General features: G+C 39.6%; 1 protein-coding gene across 4 annotated transcripts in view; it reads left to right on the top strand.

Moving 5' to 3' along the window:
• The window catches only part of MBP (myelin basic protein), a 136,240-nt gene that overhangs the window by 53,191 nt on the left and 58,560 nt on the right, over positions 1–24,489 (top strand). Inside the window, exon 1 of one of the 4 annotated variants that reach the window (XM_075213207.1) lies at positions 2,533–2,734. The exons of the other annotated variants lie outside the window; for them this stretch is intronic. Within the exon in view, the coding sequence (XP_075069308.1) occupies positions 2,548–2,734 (187 nt within the window). The 5' untranslated portion in view covers positions 2,533–2,547. Of the gene's footprint in view, positions 1–2,532; positions 2,735–24,489 lie in introns of those variants that run through there. 4 annotated transcript variants of the gene reach the window in all.

The following is a 24,489-nucleotide window of genomic DNA, read 5'->3' on the forward strand; positions in this document are numbered from 1 at the left end:
CTGGTTGTAATTCCAGTATACATAGACTGCAATGGTGTCACAATCAGTTCTAATATACTGTGTAAAGAATTCAAAGCGATGATTGCCTCTCCTTTTTGTAAATTGTGACTTATTTCCTGTGTGTGAACATTGTACTGTAAGTTTGTGAAAGATAAATTAGTCAGCGTAGTTTACCAGTTCTTTTGAACCCACATGTTTTAGGCACACCTTTTGTATAGAGTTGTTTTTTTTTTAGTCATTCTTGAGTGAGTAATTGGATGTGCACTGCTGTCAGATTTTCTCGAAGCATCACAAAACCCTGTACATTTATTTTTTCCCTTTTGAAACTGACATTTATGTTAATTTTTACCAGTATATAATTCTTACTGTGACACATACTGTCCATGTACAATAGAGAAAAGAGCACAACATTTTGTTTTCTGACATACTGCTGGCAGATGTATCCTCCATGCTGCAGCTTTGCACTAGTCATTTGCTGGTGTGTCATTAAGCTGGATTGAGGAGAGAGGCCAGAATTGGAGCAACAAATGGTTTTCAATAGGAGTGTGGATGAGCTCTGTTTAGATCAAATCAAGCACATTTGTTACGTAGTTTTTGTATTTTTAGCTGAATTGCAGCAGCTGTGTGGCTCCTGGAGTAAACACGTTATATAAGGAATTAAAGCCCTCCCTTACTTTCTTATATTTATAGTGTGCGTTGCTGAGAGTAAAAACAATATTCATGCAGTGATAAGGTAATGTAATTTATCTTGAAACTAAAATGTGTAGTCTGCTCTTCACTTAATGTGTTCGGATTACTCTCTTTTTTTTTCTTACTTGATTGCATTTCACTTAGCAATCCACAAAGCATTTTAACATACTGACATAAATGATTCCCTCAAAGTAATTTGTGCATAAACCTTCTGTCTCTAAGCCACAAACTCTCTCGTAAAATGTGACTAATGATTTAGAACATTCAGTATTCACCGCCACGCTGACCCTCAAGTTTATTTGTTTTCAGTAACAAATCAGAGGAATCTCCATTTTATTTTAATATATATGTATGTATGTATAATATATTTTTTTTCCGCATTATCTGATCAACTTTCCTCCCTCCAGTTTTATTATGTTTCAGTTGTCAAATTCTCACAAATGTTATAGCATTCAGTAGGGGGAGTGCAAGCCCATAAAACAGGGTGCACATCATGAATGTTTCCAGTGAAAGGCGGAACTTTAAGAATGCTGAAATCTTTCCTGCCCACGGTTATCACTGCTGCTGCTGTTTAGCAGACTACGTAAATGTGACAAATTAAGACCAGCACCATATTCTGCAGTGATTTTTAAGTTTATTGTCATGGTTTTATATAGATAATAGCAACATTACATGCAATAATGGATATAATTTCATATACTTTTTCTGCCTTTTAATATATACTTTTAAATTTTAAAACAAAGCATGTTCTTTGTATGAGGGGATTACTTCCCACTTGGCCACAAGAGAGAGAATATTGCCTGTTTATAAATTAAAGGTTCAGAAAAGCCCAAGTAAAATAAATATATGAATTAGTCTGTGTATTATTGAGCCAAAAAATTGGAGTGTGTATATTTAACTAAATATGTTTTCTGAAACAGGTTATCATATTAAGGGTTCTCCACCTAAACAGGCAATGTACTGAATAACAATGTATTACAGTACAGCAAGTCTGCTGAGCTGTGTTGATTAGTGAATTCTTACACAATATGCATGGATAGTGATGTCACAGTCATCACCATCATCATCATCACCATTTATTTATATAGCGCCAGTAATTCCGCAGCGCTGTACAGAGAACTCGCTCACATCAGTCCCTGCGCCATTGTTGCTTACAGTCTAAATTCCCTAACACACAAACACAGACAGACAGACAGACTAGGGTCAATTTTGGTAGCAGCCAGTTAACCTACCAGTATGTTTTTGGAGTGTGGGAGGAAACCGGAGCACCCGGAGGAAACCCACGCAAACACGGGGAGAACATACAAACTCCTCACAGATAAGGCCATGGTCGGGAATTGAACTTATTTAAATGAATGGATTCTTAGCTTTTTGATATGTATCTGCAGGGGAAATGGGATGTAATACTCATTTTTAACAGAACTGCTATAAAAAAAAGTCAGTTTAACTGTGTTATTATCAGTTGCAAGCTAGGCTGAGGGGCACGGAGGCATCTGCCTTCTGGGCTGGTCCCATAGTGGGCTATCTTGGGCTGGGTTACTGGACCACCTGTATTTTTTTTTCCCTTTAAAATTGTCTTATAGGCTGCTGAGTCAAGTGCCCTCGGGCTAAAATTTCCCTGCCCTCCCCTGGTTATTAAATAATATACCTCCATGGGTTTGACTTTGAGGGTCCCATAGCAACATTTGAAAGTGTCCCCGGTATTTCTATGGGGGAACGCCATACACTCTTTTCACTTACCTTACTTAGCCAACCTGCGGCTTCCTCTTACTCCACTGCACTTCGCTCTGCACTTGCTGCTCAAAGAAGAAGGGAGTATCAGCCTTTCCTTCACCTGTCAGCAGAATTTAATTTTCGATGCTGTTTCACATGCATGGTTTTCTGAGGCTTCAAATTCCTCCCGGTGTCAGCAGGGACCTCATTAACCCAACAGCTATTCCCCAAATACTATTCTATTTTGAGCACTGCACTCAGAGTTGGTGGCAGAGAAGTGCAAGACCTGGAGCAGTACGGGTGGCAGCTACCCAAACCCTGGCAGCTTATGGTAGTTATGCATTACATTGTTGTTGTCTGAAAATCTTCAATGGTGATCCCTATAGCATACGCAGAAACATTTCAAGTAACCAAAAAATAACATTTATGATTTCTTAAAATAAAAAATGAATTTGTTTTGTGTTCAGACAAGGTTTTTGCATATAGATGAACATAAAACACAGTTTACTATAGTTGACTACAAACACTGCAAAGAACAAATACACCAACATATATATATGAAACATGTTTCTTTTTATATTACTTGTGCAATAACTCTGCCCTTCTCAACTCTGTTTAAATGGTACAGTTAAATGCGTCACATTCAACACGTCTAGCACCACTTGTGTATACAAAAGCTGCTCCATCTGTTCTAGTCTTAATTAAGGTAGGTCTCGCTAACTTTTGTCAAATAATTAAGGCATTTATCAATACAGAACTACTATTTAAGTGTGACTAGGAGAAGCAGTTGAAAGGAATGGGGTTTTATTTTATTTGTGTTTTACTGCTGATGGAAAACAGAGAAGGTTCAAAGCTCTTAATAATGTCTATTTGTGCCAGTTTGTTTGATATTTTGTAATTAAATAGTTGCCCAGTACTAAAATAAATGTGAAAAAATAAACCGTAGTGTTGGTAAATAATTGGGGTAGTAGTATAAAAATGGGATGATTAACATAAATTATTACATAATTTTCTTTCTTTTTATATTGCACATTTGGTGACTCAGTTGACTTACATTAGTTGGTTCTTATACTTTACATGTATCATTCAAACATTATGGAGCTAATGCTGAGTGAGTACTACGCCAGTTGGCATAGTGTAGCTTGGATGAAATCGCTCTGTGCGTAGAAATATGCTCCCATGAAATGTATGCCTGTTTGCGCAGGATATGCACAAGGGGGGTGTTCTGACATAGGCTGAGTACAGTAAAGACGTATTCATGCAATTGCAAACAGATGCAGTCCAGGACATAGATGCTTTTGTCTGCATGTTTTAGCAAAACTTTTTTTTTTTTTGTTTTCATATACGAGACAGGGAGTTGTTTCTGTAGCCTAATAATGAATGTGTTTGTTGCAAATAAAATGGTTAAAAACATGGGTGCAAGTGGTACATAAGTGTATCTGATGTGTTGCATGTATAAACCAGGCTCATATCCTGTTGTTGCACCCGGCAACGCATTTTATGGTAGTTGCTGCTTTGCATATGGTCGCAATTGTGCCTGCAATTTGGGGCATTATTAAGGCTATCTCTGCGTCAGATACTACATCTCAAAGCAAAGATATTTATGTACAATCAAAGAGCAAGGTATGACGGTTTTGTTGGGTAGGCCTTTACATCCAGCAATCCCTTGCACCAGTGCCAGCTTGTACAATCAATTTCTTAGTATTGGTAAGACCATTGCTCTGTTGACACACCCCATTCCATTGACTGGATACAATGAAAACAGTGTATTCATGTAAAGTTCTCGAAATGTCATCTATGTTCTTTTATACTGTGCTCTGCCATTTACTAGAGAGAGTGCTCAGTTTTTGTCATTTTAACCACAAGTTGCAGATGACAGGGAATGTGTAGAATTCAAAAGTGATTTTCACAATTTCTCTGTGTAAATTGATATCCTGGCCAATGGCTTGTGGGTCTAAAAGCGGTAATTGGGTAGATGGCTGTTCTTGCCTGATAATACCCCAGAGCACTGCCACCTCAGTCATTCAGCTGGAGAATGAAAGCTGTATTTGACCTTTGGATGTTTGTAATGTACTAAACCCTCAGACTTCCTTGCTTTCAACAGCTGTAATTCCTATTATTTTCACACAGCTGAAAATAAATTGTTAAGCAGAGGTTGAATTAGCTAGGTAAAGTTCATTAAACACTTAATTTAATGTGATAAAATGAGCAGCCTTGTGTTTGTTGGCCAAGATTATTTTAGAAAGCAATTTCATTACTTGCACACAAAATAGAAAGGGAAAGTTGAAGCATAACATAAAAATCAATACAGCTAACATTAAGCATAAATATGATTTCCTCTTACAATTGTAGCAACCTCTACAGCTGTGCAAAATACATGGGACTCAAGAGGGGATCAGAAATTCAAGTTCTTTATCTTCAGTTACTGTAGTGCCAGAAATGAAGTAGAGGTAAACTCATTAGTATAGTGACACTGGATGGTAAACTCTTTAATGTGATTTTATTTTATTTTTTGCTCCCTTTGAAAATATAATTTTTTCTTCACTGTTTTCAGCCTTCTGCTCTGCACTTTTTTTCATTTGTTTATTATGTTCTTCATCTAACAGTTTTATTTTCTTTCTTATTTATACTGTTTTTCCCCATCTTCCACTTTTAGGGGCATATTCAATTAGCTTTCCGGTTCCCGGGATCGCGCCGGAACGGCCTGCGAAGTCAATCCACGGTACCGCAATAACGTGGATTTTCCTTCGCAGCCCATAGGGTTGCGCACGAAAATCCACGTTAATGCGGTACCGTATTAACGGCAATACTGCGCAGGATTCACGGTAACGCGCGTTACCGCGAACCGGAAAGCTAATTGAATATGCCCCTTAGTGTTTTCTTTAGATTTTCTGTCACCAACAATTGAGCCTATGTTTCTCCATAGATAGATCTACAATGCAGTGCTGAAAAAGATGAATACAAGCATAGCATATTCATGCCAGGTATCTCCCAGGATTTAAACCTGGGTTGACACCTTGCATGGTCTCTCACTCCTGCTGAGTTAAAAACAAATATATGCTTGCTCTATAATGTTTATACCATCCTTCAAGCCTGCCTGTTAATAAAGCACTTTTTTGTTTTTTACATGTAGCAAAAATTGTTTTATGAGCTTCTGCAGCAATTATAATTACCGTATATACTCGAGTATAAGTCGACCCGAATATAAGCCGAGGCACCTAATTTTACTACATAAAACTGGGAAAACTTATTGACTCGAGTATAAGCCTAGGGTGGAAAAGAGCGCTAATTTAAAAACCTAAATAAAAATGATAGGTTCAATCTATGAAATCATTTTTAGCTAGATGACAAGGAACATTAATAAATGATTATAAAATCATTGGGTACAACCTAACCTAAATAAAGGGGTATATAAGGAGTAGGGATATAAATGTATGAACATGGTGGCTGTATTGTTTGTTCATTATGTAATTGCACTGTAAATTTAAAAAAACGAGAGAGAGAGAGAGATTGTTTGTTTGTTTTTTTCCCACTTACCCGGCAGTGGAACGCATATGCGTTCCAACAACAGGAAGTTCGGCATTTGGAACGCAAGTTTGCGTTCCAAATGCCGAACTTCCTGTGTTGGAACGCATATGCAGAAGTTGAAGCCGAGGGACCAGACACCAGGTAAGTTCACCCGTGTATAAGCCGAGTGCCCTTTTTCAGCATACAAAAGTATGCTGAAAAACTCGGCTTATACACGAGTATATACGGTATTATTGTGACAAGATGGACCTCCTATGCCATCCTGTCTGTGTGTTGCTGGGGATTGGCTGGGCTTGCCATGTCACCGTCCTCTTTCTTTCTCCCAAATGCGCCCTCTAACTGCAGTAGGAGGGGCTTTTTGCTGCTGCTGCCACTAGGCTCCTTTTCCGGCACCTAGAAGCGGTTCCTTGTGGGTAGTTCTCATTGCTAGTGTACCCCCTTGCTGGGCACCTGGGCTGGTACCCCTGAGCTATTCCTTTAGATAATAGATGCTGTGGTTGGTTCCCCCTGGCCTATCATACTGGCCAGAGCTGCAAGATAGCGGGCAGAGCATTGGTACTGGAAGCAGGGTCTCAACCTCAGAACAGCTGGATTACGGATTTTATTGGTCTAACCTGTAGGTCACAGAAATTACAACAGGTTGATGGTTGTCAAAGCACGATCTTGAAGCAGTGATGTTTTATTAGCTCGAGAAGTCCTAATAAGGACAGTTACACTAGTTTGTGGTGCTAGTAATCTTTCCAGAATTACAGATGGAATGATGATACATTACGTGAGCAAATAGTCCTCCTTTTATACAGATTTACACACATACCCTGGCAGGAGGTAATCCAGCCACCTGCCCCTTTAACACCCTGAACATAATTCAGCTTAGAGGGGTTGACACCTTTTTACATAGCTGCTAGTGGCACCACAACGTCTGAAATATTACATCAGATCTCAGGATGTAAAATCCTCTACACTTGGAGTTAACACAATTTTATACTTTTAACAAAATTTATACCAATCTATGATTTCCTAAACTTTCTGGTTGCATTATTCAGACAGGTTCTAAGATATAGGATGAAAACTACACATGAAAGGAAGGTAACAAACTCCTGCAGTGCATTTAGACTAAAAAGACATGTTGGTCACTCACATGAAAAAAACTTAATTAGCCTTAATGAAGGTTTCCTCTTGAATTTACACAACAGATTGCCTCAAACAAATGCCTATTGCATCAGAAATCAATACCTCAAAAATCAGTACATTTCTAATACACAATATCAAAAACAAGTACACTTACAATTATATAAATTGGCGCACTGTGCTAATAATTTAAATATATGTATACAATAAGTTATTTATAAGTGATCCAGCCACAGTTATTATTACTAATAGTAACTTTCTCAAGTCTCCTGTGCTTCATTATACCTCATAGACTTAAAAACTTTATAGGCAAGTATATGGAAAATTACAGTTTGTTTGTACCGCACATACAATTGCATGGATTTCATTTTTCTGTACCTGCTACTGATGTGTAAATAAGACAAAACAGCTAATGACCTAAGCAGTATAATGACATTATGAATATTCATTTAACACAGTGGGACTTGTACTTTCACTTGTGGGGTGTAAATTACCATTCTGCACATTTGCACGAAAGTGCATTCACATTTAGATTTAAATATTTAGATTTAAACATAACTCTTGTGCTCCATTAACTTTGGAGAGGCAGAACAGGGGTGGACAAATGTAAGTGGAGTACAGTAAGGATGTTTGCATGCAAATGTAGTATGCCCCCTGGAGATGAAGCTTAAATGCATCCCCAGATATATGCTTTGTTGGACACGTATGTTTTGCAACTACCAGAGGTCTTGTGTAAAGATACGTGATGATGACATCAGCAGCTGATGTACTTCATTCATTAGCATTCGCTATATTATGTAAAGTTGTGTCCATATATTCGCATTTCTTTTATGTAATTTCCATTTGGATTACTGCAGGAAAGATGATTTACATTGGATTTATAATCAGTAAATCACTTGTATGTCGGTGTTAGTATTTAATTAGGTTTTATAGAAAATGCAGCTTTCATTTTTTTCGTTAGCAATGTGAAGACACTGTTCTCTGTCATGCACGTGACTTTTCATTACATTATATTCTGTACGAATACTGTAATCTGACTTTCACATTTATAACTGACAAGTGTCAAACTCTAAAGGAGGCAAAGTATGTGAATCTGCACTTAAATAAAACTATAACAAAGCTGGGCTTAATTTGTTCCAAATGACACTTTGTGGATATGCATTGCAGTATTTAGAACAGGGGACACCCAATGTCACATGAGCTATTTTCGTATTTCCATAAAGTATCTATATTACAAGCAAAGGAGTACATTTTTAGGCACAGTTAAAACATATTCACAAATTACTTTTAGCAATGTTATGTGTTTTTCTGTTTGCCATTCTTAAATAATAGTCATATTTTAGTTAAATGTATTCTGGATGTTCATGATAGACTTTTTCTCTGTTAAAGAAAGACACAGGTCTGCTACTGAGCCTGAGGAGTAATTTCAAAATGACACTTAATAAGGTTATGCATTGCCTACAGATACACAAGCCAAAGTATAGTTCAAAGGAAATAACATATTGGAAGACCTCATTTATCTATAATACATGCGTCCAATGTCATCTTGCCTCACATAAAGGTCTCCCAATAGAACATTTTGTGTCTGTATATGTATCGGTAATATAAATATATATATATATATATAATCAGCCACAACATTAAAACTGCTCGAGCAACAGCTCTGACCAGTCAAGGCATGGACTCCACAAGACCTTGAAAGGTGCTCTGTGGTATATCACACCAAGATGTAAGCAGCAGATCCTTTAATTCCTGTAAGTCGTGAGGTGGGGCTTCCACAGATGCTCGATTGGCTTGAGATCTGGAAAATTTGGAGGCCAAGTCAGCAACTTTTTGCGATGTTCCTCAAACCATACTTGATCAATTTTTGCAATGTGGCAGGGCGCATTATACTGCTGGAAGAGGCTACTTCCATCAGGGAATACCGTCGCTATGAAGGGGCTACTTGGTCTGAAACAATATTTAGTAAGGCGGGATGTGTCAAAGTAACATCCGCATGAATGCCAGGACCCAAGGTTTCGCAGCAGAACATTGCCCTGGGCATCATACTGACTCCGCCGACTTGCCTTCTTCCCATAGTGCATCATGGTGCCATCTATTCCTCATGACGCACATGCTCCCTGCCGTCCACATGATGTAAAAGAAAACGTGATTCATCAGACCAGGCCACCTTCTTCCATTGCTCAGTGGTCCAGTTCTGGTGCTCAAATGCCCATTGTAGGTGCTTTTGGCGGTGGATAGGGGGCAACATGGGCACTCTGACCGGTCTGCAGCTACGCAGCCCATACTCAGCAAGCTGCCATGCACTGTCTGTTCTGACACCTTTCTATTATAGCCAACATTCACTTTTTCAACAATTTGTGTTACAGCAGCTCTTCTGTGAGATTTGACCAGACATACTATCCTTCACTTCCCACGCGCATCAATGAGCCTTGGACACCCATGACCCGGTTCACCGGTTGTCCTTTCTTGGACCACTGTTGATAGGTATAAACAACTGAAGACTGGGAACACCCCACAAAAGCTGCCATTTTGGAGATGCTCTGACCCAGTCGTGTAACCATCACAATTTGGCCCTTGTCAGAGTCACTCTGATCCTTATGCTTGACCATTTTTCCTGTTTCCAACACAACAACTTCAAGATTTGACTGATTATTTGCTGCCTAATATATCCCACTCCTTGACAAGGAGTTAGGCAGAAAATGATTACTGAGACTGGAGCAGAAGAAATGGTAGAGAAAGGTGGGAAGAGGGCCTTGCTCGGAAGAGCTTACGTCATAAGGGAATTAGGTACCTACTGACATTTCATTGTATATGTTTAGTTAGTGGGGTATTTTCACACTAGTGCGACATGTTATCATACCCACTAGCATTTTTACTTGTGTTTGCATTCCATTTTTTGGTTGTGTATGAGAGATGCATATAGGGGGTATTCTATAAATGTGGAGGCATCTTAAAATGTTCTTTGATGGAAAACTATATAACTTTACACGGTATTCTATTGAAACATATTTACTTAGGATGTTGTTTTGTTGTGTCCTTAAGGTACATTTCTATGCTTTCTTAATAGAGTGTTAGTTTCTGTAGTTCTCTATTCTCTTCAGACAGGATAATGTGTTACTGTGACAGGATGGACCGCCTATGCCACCCTGTCTGTTGTGTTGCTGGGGACCGGTTGGGCTTGCCTTGCCACTGTCCCTTTTCTTTACCCCAAATGCACCCTCTAACTGCAGTAGGAGGGGCTTAAGCTGCTGGCTACACTGGCCTCCTTAGCAGCATCCAGAACCACGTCCTTCTGGGTAACTGTCACTGCTAGTGTACCCCCTCACTGGGCCCCAAGGCTGGTACCCCTGACCTCTTCCTGTAGATCAGTGTTGCTCTGGATGCCTTTCCCCCCCCCCCAGCCTATCACACTGGACACTGGGTCCAAACCTCAGAACAGCCAGATAACTGATTAGAGTCACAATAATACATTTCAGTGAAAAACTGGTCTCTAGCTTGCCAGGAGGTAGTCCAGCCTCCTGCCTCTTTAACAAATCTGGACTAATTCATACAGCCTGCATGTGAATCAGCCCAGAGAGGTTAACACCATTTCTCATTGAAGCTAGTGGCAGGAAGTAGTATACCCCCCCATTCCACAAGCTGCCAGGGAGGGAGAGGGGGCTCAGCCCACTCTCCTGCCCTGGTGCCAGACTATCTGAGAATGGAGATTTATCTTTTAAATCTCCCGCCTAAAACTACTTCCAGGGACCATGGTCTGGCTCTCCCCCCTTGCCAAAAACAGTACCAGGGGAGAGCAGCCAGATCCCGGGGCAGCAATCCCTGCCCTGTCGCTAGCTGACGCTCTCTGAGCTCCAGCAAGCGACTTAGCCTCCTGGGTCACCCAGGAGGCGCTGCACCTCCTGGATCTACTTGCATCCAGGAGGCTTGGATGGAAGTCTCTCCGGCAGCCACTGAAGCTGGCTGCCCGGGGGGTGAGGGATCCAGGGATCCTCTGCAGCCCCTTCTGGACCAACAGGGACTAGTACGTACTTTTTTTATATTTAACATATACACATAAACATTTTTACACTTAAATATTGCGCATGCAGATAGTTAAACTGCCCTTTACACTTTTTTACAGTCCAGGTGCCTAGCGCTGGGAGTTAACTCTCTCAGTGCTGCACGCCGGTTGTCTACCAGCGCCGCAGCTCCTACACACATACATTTATTACTTTAATATACATTTATAACCCCTTCCATGCTGCGGCGCTTGGTTTTTACCTTCCCATTAAACACATTAACCCCTCCGGCGCCTGAGTACATTTAAAGATGGCCCCCGCACACATGTGGAGAGGAGGACTCGATTACCCGACCACAGTTACTATCTAAAAAATATTAGGTTTTATTTTCACATTAACCAAACAACACATATTTTTTCATCATTCACAAGAGGCGGAAAAGGTAACATTTCATTATAGAATATGGACTACAAAGAAGGGCAGCCTTCTTAGAGATGGGTTACAGCAAACTTTCCATTCCTCTTCTTTTATAGAATATCCTCCATAATGGTCATATTGGTCAGGTGCATTAGCTGTTCAAGTATATGTCGCTTACATACAGTGCAGACAGTCATTTTGTTGGGCTGCATTTTGATGAACATTAGCGAACTAGCAACATCACTTGTCATGGGACCCTAGAAAACTGCATTTCAGCTAACAAAACTGCATTTCAGGTATTGTTTCAGTTAACACAATGGCTGCCCCCACTGCTTGTAGGGGACAGGTACAGTTAAAGTAATGAAGCAGTATCAAGATCCCAAAAATGGATATAATGAACTATTACACATGCATGCTTGACTTCTCACATTCATAGGGTGAAGGGGGACTGTATTTTCTGCTTTACACTGGTGCTTGTTCAGAAGTATCCTGGTGGCGACAAGACAGCTGGTCTTGCAATCCTTCAAGCAGAGGCTTAAACAATGTGGCCCATTATACAAGGGGAATGTTCAAACAGGATCCATCCGGCACTTTCTCTTGATTGCATGCCCACCTACATCTTATCAGGTTCAAGTACATTGCTAGGTCACAATCTTGAGCATGAAAGGATACGTTCACTACAGTGCATGAACTCTCAGCTTTTATTACTGTGCCTCCCTCTAAGTACTCTGCTGTATGTTAATGCCTTACAAGCTTCTATCTTGACAGATTTTATTGTTCTTCAGAGCAGCATTCGATTGTGCAGGGCCGTAACTAGGGCTGTGCGATAGGGGCGACCGCCCAGGGCGCAACGCTGAAGGGGGGCGCAATTTAGGAATATTTTAGGTTAATTTGGTTAAAATTGAGGGCTAGGGGGGCGCCATTGGGCTTTCTCGCCCAGGGCGCTAGAATTCTAAGTTACGGCTCTGCGATTGTGATACATTTGTCTGAGCTGATAAAAAATAAATCTGTTCTCTTGAGATGAGGGCAACAAAACAAGTGTTGTATTTGTGGTCCTTCCGGTGATGGGAAAGGTGTGGTAAAGAAAATAGAAAAGCTGCACAAATATTTTAAAGAATTAACGGCAAACATCGATGATGTTAAAGTATTTGGGAATATTATGCCAGAATGCAGTAGCCATGCTACACGTTACATATGTAAGAATTCTGTGAATTAAGAAGTTCTGTTACTTCTATTTTTCTACATCCTTTTCAATGGATAGTATGAAAAAACAAATGCGATTTATCACAACTGTTTGGTTCATTTGATACACTTGCAAGAACAATATAGCTCAATAAAGGCAAAAACAATTAACATGTTCAATACACGTCTATGGTCTTTGGGATAGAAACATGGTGGATGCAGGTGAGAAATTATGCATGGAACATATGCAATACACATATATATAAATTGCTGCCTACACTGCCATAAGATAAACACAGTTCCATACACTTATACTCTATTCATACTGCACCAAAAACCCGGGTTTTTGCAGAGGCACGCTGAAAAACCCGGGTCTTGGTGCAGTATGAATAGTTCAACCCCAAAATCCCGGGACTTAGACCCGGGATTTTGCGAGGGGTAATTCCCGGGTTGGACCCCGCTCGCCTGCAGTATGAATGGTGCAACCCGGGTAATTCCCGGGTCTCACCATTCATACTGTAAAAAAAAAAAATGTCAATGTAAAAAAAAAGTTTTTAATTAAAAAAAAATTCATGACAAATGTTTACTTACCTTATTTTCAGCCAGCGGTGTCTCTGGTGCGTTGCCGGCTGTCAGGGGGACCTCGGGGTACTAAAATGACGTCATTTCTAATGGACTAGAAATGACGTCATTTTAGTACCCAGAGGCCCCCCTGACAGCCGGCAACGCACCAGAGACACCGCTGGCTGAAAATAAGGTAAGTAAACATTTGTTATGTATTTTTTATTAATTAAAATCTTTTTTTTACACTGCAGGTGCAGTATGAACCCGCCCGACCCGGGAATCTTCTTATCTATACTGCCCTGTGCCCCGGCAATATCCCCGGGATATTGCCGGGGCGGCAGTATGAAAGTGGTATTACTGGTTTTACTGTCTATAATATGTCAAATAAATACACACACACATTTAGTAATATTATGTCATTTTATTTTAATAGTAATTACATATAATAATTATATAAGGTCAAATATAAGGTCACATGTGACTTCTGGAAATGCATGAAGCTGTATTGAGAACATGTATTTTCATATGTGCTAAGAATACATGTTGTATTCACTTGCACACAGGAACACAGTAAACCTGTTTAGCATGTTCCATATGACATGAATATTACTTCTCCATTAAAAGCACATCATCCCCATTTCACTAACGTTCTGAGACCACCATGTGGGAGAGGTATGGACATCAGAAAATTACATACACACACCCAGAAAGAAATTGCTATTTTAGGAACTATTGGCACTTGGTGGAAGAATCAGTAATGATTTCATACACACTGCAGGTTCGGAACGCGGTTGGAACGAGATTATTAGGTTTACTGACCAACCAAATGAACCGACAATCAGTGCTTTGGACCAACTCTCGATGATCGTGTAAGTGTACACACTAATGCAATTTTAGGCCGACCGGCCGGTTTTCGGCTGTTTGACACTATAATCTGCTGAAAACACTGTAGTGTGTACCCAGCCTAAGGATAAGTTTAGCCTCTGCTATAATGTATAGCACAAATCCTACCCATATTATAATTTGAATGTGCTTGTGTAGTGCATTAATGTACCATCATCTTGATATTGATATTAAAAACAGTTTTAATTTTTAATGCTATGCACAAACATTCCACTAAGGACTTTTAGTAATAATGTACAATATATGTATTAAATATAATGTTTCTTTATTTTACTTTACCCTAGGCTAGCTATGCCCCACGTCTGCCCCACCTCCTGGTATTGTTATTGCGCACATTTGGGCCAATGGCATTCAAGGGCCCAGCACCAATAGTGTCTAGCTCAAAAGGTGGAGCCCACAGAGGGACTCATCTCTGTTGTTGGGACCTAACAGGGAAACATGGGCCCAAACAGTACAGAGGAGAGGCATCCCATAATTAAGGCAAGGGGCAAAAAAAGGGTAGTAGAGAACTATTTGTTTTTCAAAATATCTATTATAAACTTGGTATTAGGCTTTAAAAATATCCATTTACAAGCATTAGTGTAATTTGGGCTGTGAAAGTAAACAATCACTCCAGCACTTACCACAGAGTGATATGTTTTTATGTTCATTACCGGTACTTGCAATTTTTGCTTTTCCTAGAAAATCACAATTTTGTTATATACCATGTTTTTTCTCATACTGAAAATTGTCTTTTTCTCAGAAAGTCAAGAACACAAAGGATTATATATGTTTATTATTGTGTCATTATAGGATTTGCATCAATCTCTTTTCTTTCTCTCTCTCTCTCTCTCTATCGCTCTCCTTTTCTCACATTCACCATGCACAGCTTCCAAGATGCACCGTAAATAATCTGCTAGCACATTAGTACAATTTTATACAGTAAAAAAAAATTATAAATGTTTGAAATTTTGAAAAATAAAATACAAATTAATAAAGTAGATCAGTAGGAAGCTGTTCTGTAGTAATCTGCTTAAATCACATTTTTACAGTTTCTGTCCTCAAGTTTGGTAATCTCAACTAGTTCTCCTTACATTTTAAATGAATGTGTAGATACCACAGTTTGCGCGTCTGCTCCCACCCATTTTTGGCAGGGATGAATTAACATGTGGTCTCACTGGATTATTAACATTTATTTATACAGCGCCAACATAATAATGCTGCAAACTACATAGAAGGTTTATACAAACCACATTAACCTGATAATATGTTTTTGCACTGCTTTCTCTAGACCTTGTTTTATCAATATAGTTCCATCAGGTTGTAATAACTGATTAATAGATTAATATCTTTCATTCTCATATTCATTAAAAATGCCATTACTGTGTTGAAGGTTTATAAAATGGTAGAACCAACCTAACAAGGTCTGTAATCATTTTCAACTCCTGGCACCTAGGCCTCTGACACCTAGGCTTCTGACACAAAGAAAATTTAGACACATAAACAGTAAGGTGAATTTATTTCTGACTAAGCATGAAATAGATTTTAGTGATCCCTATTTTCAGCATAGTCTGTACACTGGACACTAATGAACATTAGAGATGCAAGATAAATGGAACAGAGTAAAGTACACACTCTAACATTTCTGCGTGCAGTCTACATTTAGAATATGGGTCAAGCCTTATGCTTGTGTTTCAGATGCCTTAATCAGGCACTGTGTTGCCCTTTGTTGATGACATATTTCCAGTAGAGATCTAAGACACCTTAGTCCAGTGATAGGTAACGTGTAATATCTGGAGGGTCGCACAATGCGCTGCCAAGTCACCTCCCTGCACTGTGCAGGCGAGGTCACATGACGCGGAAGTCAGCTGTCCCCCTTCTGATAAGATCGGGAGCAGCTGGCTGGGGTTATGTAACCGAATGCTCAGCAGGCTGCTTGTTGCCCACCACTGCCTTAGACACTGTGTTGCTCAGAAAACACAGCTATTTTCTTTACTAATGTTTCCATGGTTCACCCACATATTGTTTAAAAGAGCAGACTTCATAGGGTTTTTTACACAAAGATAAGCATTTCTTGGTATTCTTTATTTTCTACATTAGCAAATAGCCAATACTTTAATACTGACCGTGAAGCACTAAATGCTAATTCAATCTATTAAATATATTAATAAATATTAAACCTTTTACCTGAATTGTGGGGCCTATATACAATTGGAGCCCCAATCCATTACTAAATTGTGATTTCACAGAGGACTTGGGGACTTATTTACAGAGTATTTACATTTGAGTAGTTATCTCTGGGTTTCTGTGGAGGCCTGATTTCATTGGATCACCCAACATGGCAGAGGATCCCTGTATATCCACAATTCAAACAAGGGGAAGGGGGAAATTTATTTTTACACTTTTTTTTTTTTAAAGATGAAACTAGAATTACCCTTTCAACTTTTGGCCTTTTAAAGAGTTTCACCAGCAGGCCCACAGTTGGATTCTTGAGAAGGTGACCCTTTTATGAAAAGTCAGCATATAATTATACTACTATCCAATCATGTGCTGCATTTCCCACGTGACCAGACAAACATCTAATTTCATATCCCTCTTTAGTCTGATAAGGGGCGGAGGGACACTTTAACACGTGGGAGAACACATTGGCAAAGGAAGAAAATAAGTGTCTATTTACCCAGCAGTTTTGATATTTCTGTTCAGCACCATAGGTGCAGCATATATTCTCATAAGCCATGGATCCCGTTAATGTTTGCACTGGCCTGAATGCTATGTCATGCAAAATGGTCTTTATTTTTGTTTTGTTTTTGTTTTAATCAACAATGCGTGTTTGTTCTTTCTCAAACGTTATTGTGGTAGATCAGATTAATCTTTGCAGTCATGCGATGAAATTACCATTTTATCACCACATTTTGTTTATGACTAAATTTCTATTTAATTTATGAGACTATTATAACAATAATAGCATCCTCTCTTGTATGTTTTGACAGTTTGTAATTATCTTCATGTTGTTTAAAATATACAGTTACTTGAAAATAAACCTTTGTAATAATCATTTATTTTTAAATGAATGGTGCTAAAAGTGAAATACACATAAGAAAAACAGTAACATCCTCTTTTTTATTTTATTTTTTTATCTTATTTATGTTTTAGTTTAAACATTTTACTTTTTTTTTTTATTTAACCTGAGTTTTGGATAACTGATGTAATGCACTCAGTTAGCCAACTGCTATCTACAGATTAGGTTTCAATGATTGCTGCCTTTCATAATTGCATCTCAACAGTACACAAGGGTCAGTTTATTTGGTATGCTTCTTTTCCTCAAAGTAACCAGCCAGCAATGCCTGCGAGTATATTGTAATTTTCTTTAAATGTCTAGAAGTCATCAAGTCTCTTCATACAATTTATTGGTATTTAAAACCAGCATACCATACCTCCCAACTTTTGGTTTTCCCAAAGTCGGATGAGTGCGCACTAGAAGAGACACGGTGATGAAACTGCAGGGAGTATTACCTCTACCGTATACTCCTCATTCACAGACAATTTTATATGTGCCATGAAATATATCAATGTAGAGCATGTGTCATGTTCACACCCTCCTATATATTGTAAAACCGCAGAAAGTCCATAACTGTATCCCTCTTTAAACTTGATGCTGTGTTAGTATGATCAGGTTAGATCTACGGGGAGGTTCAAGGAAAATAAAAGTGGTGTAAAAAGTAAAAATGGCTGCTTCAAAGTCCTGCTTGATTTCAGTATTGGATTATTTGAGATGAGCAGGAGGATTTGGGGCCTTGTTTATTTCATGTGCAACATTTGAAACCATTTATTACATTGGTATTTGTGCACGTATAAATACATTTTATGTATAGATTGCATCTGAAATGTATACAAGGCGTGCCATGAAAGTACCCCATTGAAAGAATCTCCTTATGTCCAATCACCGACACATCCTGAGTACATGTACAATACAGTTGTTTTGCACAACTAAAAAGGCTGTGTGCTAAACCAAGATATACCCCTCCTCCTAAACACTTGTGGGCTCAATATGAAGCATATGGCTGTGCATTATATTATCCTCTATTTAGAAAGCACAGACCTACTACACAGCTCTGTACATTGATGGGATCATGATACAAAAAAATTACATACAATGCCATGAAACAGAATGAAAAAATGATCCTGCTTGAATGAACTTACACTGTAAGAGATGTAGGAAACACTTGTTATATAAAGTAGAGGAATATAAATTGTAGCTGCTGGTAGGGAAAGGGTATGTGGCTATTGTAAGGAACAAGCATTATCAACCACAAATATTAAAGCAGCCATTGGTAACTGGCATTTCTGTGTGGCTTCCAGTGGTGTGTATGTGTGTAATAATGTGAGATTGGGAAAGGTGAAGACAACTAATTGATGGTTTGAAAAACTGGTGCCAGCTGTTGCTACCAAGAAGGCCACGGAGATCACCATAAGAGGAGCTCGGCTGTCCATCGGTGATCCATTCATCAGAGTGTCCAGAGAAGGTGGTATTGTGCTAGACATGCAGATTGGGGCTCTGATGATTCAACTCTGGAGAGTCATTGGGTTTCAGGAAATCAGGGAGCAGGGTTCTCCTTCACCTGACGTCCAACACTGTAATCTGTGCCCAGGATGCTAAATTACCAGTCCATCGGCTGATTATAGTTCGGGGTCACACTTTGCCTGACTATACTGACTCTTAAGTCATAATGTTAACCTCAATTCAGCAAGGAACACACCAGACAGGAGAAACATTTTTTTATACCAACAGTTCACACATCTTTACAAATTCAAGAACTGTTAAATTTTATTCACACCCCTTCTTTCCCCATCACGTTGAACAGACACTTGCTTCATTTACTTCTGAGCATGCGAGGACACACAAAGTTAACCTGACTTAGAGGGCAATAGGGATTGCGATCACTACAGTGCAGTACTCCTTGACAGTATTTTGCTGTGTTTAATCAGTTGCATGCTAAACGCATAGTGTTAGGTGCGGCTGTCATTACACTGACAGACGTGATCGCAAGTGTTGCCATCCTCCTTATAATATGCTATAAAGACTTACTGTTGTTATTTAACAATGTTATCTCAGCATGGCTTCTCACTGAAGCACTACATAATGGATCAGCAGTGGGCAGGGGGATATTTATAGATAATTAAAAAAATTGTGGAGGATCTGCACGGAGCTCCGCACAGAAAGAGTGGAAAACTCACTTTAGTGGCGGATTGAGTGAACCCCAATCACACAGGTAAGCCCCAAATCCTGTGTGGGGAAAAGCGCTCACCTGACAAGCGCTTCAGCGGCTGAGGCGGGACAGCGGAGATTGCCCTGGAGAGCTGAGAGGAGACGCGGCTAAGAGGGACTGACGGCTGAGGGGAGATCTCAGAGGAGAGAGCCTGGTCCCCCATGCGAGGTGCATAGACGCCGGGATTTCTGCCTGGGAGCCATTCATGTGATCTGGGAGCTGCGTGGTGTCGGTGGAGTAGAACCGGAAGTGGCAGAACGCCATTACTGTCTTCTCTTCCGGTGAATCAGACCTCGTGGTGCCTGCTGGGAGCCATCCTGGGACGTTGTGGAGAATAAAGAGGTATGCAGTGGGGGTGGAGGGGAACCTGCCTTTTCCTCTATACCTGAAAAGCCCCAATACATTATTAACACCAAATCTGGCTACATGACAGGTGGAGAGAGTGAACATCAATACTGCTAAGTGGCTTATCCAGCAATTCTGGGGAGGATGCACCAACACTGATTCAGCACAGATGATTCACATTGTGGATACTGATAATTCCCATGCGTTTAGCTGCATTGTAACGAAGATTCTATCTTACAGCAGTGCAGAATAGCTGTGGAAATACTAACCAATAACCTGCTGGTGTTGATAGCATTGCAGCTCCAATCATTTACCAAAGGGGCCACATGATACATGACAACACCTCAATCCTAATAATTACAGCAGATTTGTCATATCTCTCTGCACGAAAGCTCTATAAAGCAGTTACCTCCTGTAGCAGTCTACAATCAACAAACTCTGCCACCTAGTGGTCATTTATTGTACTGCTTCAAGGATCATCTTTTATTCCATAACAAATCTGTCTCAGTACAAGCTACATCACTACCACTGAAAAGAGTATATACAACAGAGCGGTTCGTTGTGCTTCATCATCTTTCCATGGCTGATGACTACTAAAAGCCTCGAAACTCACCCTGCTTAAATGACTGACTAAATATCTAATAACAGGAACTTCCGGTGGGCGGTACACCTAGCTGACCGCGTTTTAACAAGTCTCTTCATTCTCTCCCCGGAGTTCGGCCACACAAGCGGGCCTGTAGAACACAGATAATCATTGCAACATTCCTGAAGTTAGATACGTATAATTATATGTGTTTGGTTGCTTAATACTAAATATTGCTTATTAGATCTGAAATACTGAAATAAGTGTCAAAATCGATAATTCATACAAATATTCTTACGCGATGGTATAGTCTTGACACTACAGAGGGAAAAAAAAAAAAAAAAAAAAGTAATTTGAATACTTTTGTTTTTTAACACTTCTTATATTTTTTATTTTTTCCACTAATATGTGATTAGTTTAAAAATAAGAAGAGAGAGTTTACAATATAACCTTAGTCACATGTTATTGAATTTCTGATATAATAATCTCTGACAGACTCTTAGATTAGTGCCTTATAATTGTACTTGGTTTGCTTAGAAATGGAAAAATATTGTAGCAAAAATTCATCCAAGCGTGCAAACAGCAAGCTGGATCAGAGTAAGACGGGCAGAAACAAATCTGGAGCGAGCAAAGATGCTTCTTCTCCTTCCTCGCCCCTCTCAATGGGGGACGTGGAGGAGGGGAATCAAACTCCTCTTACTCAATGCACAAATACTGCAAGTACAGATACGGCTCAAACTATTCTAAATATCCTCCTTCCTATCATAGACAAAAAATTCGGAGCTATTCAAGATACCTTCGATGCGGCTATTGCCAAAATAACAGAAAACACGGCTAGAATTAACACGCTGGAACAACGTACCAGCGATGTGGAGGATAATGTTCTAGCCTTGCAAAACGGATCTGAACAAGATTCGCGCAGATGGTCACAAATGCAAGAAAAAATTGATGATCTGGAAAACCGTAGTCGAAGAAATAACCTTAGGTTTATTGGTATTCCAGAATCGGTGAAAGGGCCTGACTTATCCTCTTACCTTAGTCAAGACCTAATAGTTGCTCTCAATTTACATGACGAAATAGACAACTTACAAATAGAACGAGCCCACCGTCTGGGTTCAATTAGGGAGGGCAATTCAGCTAGATCTCGACCTGTTTTGGCTAGATTTTTAGACTTCAAAGATAAGGAGAAAATATTGTTAGCATTTAGGAGAAAGAAACAATTGGAGATCGAGGGTCACCGAATACTAATATTCCAGGATTATTCAGCTAAGTTGTCACAGAAGAGAAAAGAGTTTGCACCAATTTGCAAATTCTTGGCTGGTAATAATAAAAGTTTTGCTCTTATGTACCCAGCTAAGCTCAGAGTGGTGGAGAATGGTCGTACATTACTTTTTGAAACTCCGGAGATGGCAAAGAGTCATTTTCAAGTGCCTACTCCGCATTCAAGGTCACCAGCTGGAGCTCGCTCACCTTCTAATGCACCAACTTGAATGGTATAGCAGTCTAGATTTAGATAAGATGTTAAAAGGCTGATAAATCACATAGTGACTGTGATTCTTGCTTATGTTGTTAATGTAAACTCTCTCTATATGTATACACATGTATATGCGTATATATTTAGTTATGTTACAAATGTTTATTGTTGAATATTCTGTGATCTCTGGTAACACTCCCAGGGATCACACGCAAAATTTGGTTAGGAAAATGTTAAGAAAAAGTTTGAGGTATAGAAAATGTAATGCATTATATGTTTTGTTCTCATATTTCACAAAATGGTTAAATATCCAATGTCTCAGTTTACAAATGTGGGGTGGTGAATCCCATGGTCTGGGTCAAGTTTACTTATTGATGGTTTTGGGGGGGTTGGTCTGCAATCTCACCCTGCACACCTTTGGTTTGACTAATTGCCCCACCGTGGGTATCGGTTAGGAATGCAGCCTACACAGCTAGATTCCCATGGGCCTAATACTCAGCAGACCCTCAATTTATCATCTTGGAATGTGGGTGGGCTTAATTCTCCTATTAAGCGTAAAAAAGTCCTTACTCACCTTAAAAGAGCTCATATCGATATAGCGTTTCTTCAAGAAACACACTGGAGAAAGGATGATGGTTATATCCTGCGGGGAAGCTGGATTGGAGATTGCATTTCGGCCTCATATAAAACAAAAACCAGAGGCGTGGCTATAATAATAGCTAGACACCTCCAATACACAGTTCTAGATACAGTCATAGACCCTGAGGGTCGGTATCTACTACTTTCTTTACAAATCAATGATGAAAAATATACCTTCTTGAATATTTATGCCCCCAATGGATCACAACGTGATTTCTACCAGTCCCTAATTCAATTAGTCCTACAACGCGACACCCCTAACCTTGTGATAGCAGGCGACTTTAACTCCGTTATTGATCCAAAGTACGATAGGTCAAAGGCATCTTCTACAACTAGTCCAAGGGACCCTGAGTGTTTTTTTGGCCTGATGTCCAGGTGTGGCATGGTTGATCCGTGGCGCCTCCTAAATCCAACAGATAGATCCTATTCCTTCTACTCTAGTGTACATAGATCTTTTTCAAGAATAGATTACTTGTTAGTCACGGACACCCTAATGCCGTGGGTTCGTAGGGCAGACATTGCTGACATAATTATTTCGGACCATGCAATGATCTCTCTTACGATCCAGAATCCGAGCTTGAGACAGAGACCTAGACATTGGAGATTTCCTACTTACCTATACAATTCAGACCACTTTCAACAATTTCTAAGACACAGATGGGCTGAATACCTAGATGATAACATTGACCAATGGGATGACAAAATTCTTTTCTGGGACGCTTCAAAGGCAGTTATGAGGGGACACATAATTGCGTATGTGTCTAGACATCGTAAGAAGGCTAGGGAAATTTATGATAATTTGAGCAAATTATCGGCTGAGGCATATGCTAAATTTGCTTCTGATCAGTCGGATGTGTCATGGACAACTTATCGTGAGGCGAGACAACTCTTAGAGAGTTTTTTGACTTCCCAAGCAAAACAACAAATTGATTTTTCAAAAAATAAATTCTTTAGATGGGGAAATAAAGCTGGCAAATTACTTGCAAACATAACCAAACCTCAGAAACGTAAAAGTCATATAGTTGCCCTTAAAGCCCATAATTCTTCTAAGATTCTTACCAAGTCGGAAGAGATATTAGAAACCTTCCAAACTTATTACTCAACCTTATATAAGGGCTCTACACCAAATCCCCAACTAATGTCCAAACTTTTGACTGAGGCCAAATTGCCTTCACTAACGCCAGAACAGAGAGAAGCTATGGCAAAAGATATTACTTCCCGAGATGTAGAGACTGTAATCAAACATTTGAAACTTAATAAAACACCAGGCCCAGATGGCTTTACAGCAGAGTATTATAAGGTCCTTGAAGGAGATCTGGCTCATATTTTAGCAGATTTGTTTTCAAAAATACATAGGGAACGTCCTGTATATCCATCGTTCAATGTGGCCCATACAGTCCTTATCCCTAAACCAGGTAAGGATCCTATGATGGAGGGGTCTTATCGCCCTATCACTCTTTTAAACACAGATTACAAACTTTTAGCAAAAATCATGGCAGACCGCTTACAAGGTATCCTTCCTGGGTTGTTAACATCTCATCAGTTGGGATTTGTAGCAGGACGCCACTCGGTCAAAGGTATTAGGACAGCCATTTCAGCGATTGTGGCCTCAGATGTGGGATCCACCTCAAACATGATCCTTAGTCTAGATGCCCAAAAGGCCTTTGATTCTGTTGCATGGCCTTTTTTGAAGGAAATTCTTTCATGCAGGCGTTTTGACACTGATTTTAGAGCACTTGTAGCCTTTCTTTACACCTCTCCTAAAACATCTCTATTGGTCAATGGTATCAAGGGTTCCCCACTGGAAATGTATAGAGGCACTCGCCAGGGGTGTCCACTTTCTCCATTACTCTTTAATTTGGTATTGGACCCTATGCTCAGAGTCTTGCAAAATTGGACGCAGTTGGAGGGAATAAGGATTGGAGATCAGGAAATCAAAATTACAGCTTTTGCTGATGATGTAATGATCTACATATCTAATCCTGAAGTCTCTCTTAGATCTCTAATGGACCGAATAGTGGAGTTTGGTTCTGTCTCGGGGTTCTCTGTCAATTTTGAAAAATCTACTGCTATGTA

Source organism: Mixophyes fleayi, chromosome 5, assembly GCF_038048845.1.
Source record: "Mixophyes fleayi isolate aMixFle1 chromosome 5, aMixFle1.hap1, whole genome shotgun sequence".
In the NCBI taxonomy this organism is placed as follows: Eukaryota; Metazoa; Chordata; class Amphibia; order Anura; family Limnodynastidae; genus Mixophyes; species Mixophyes fleayi.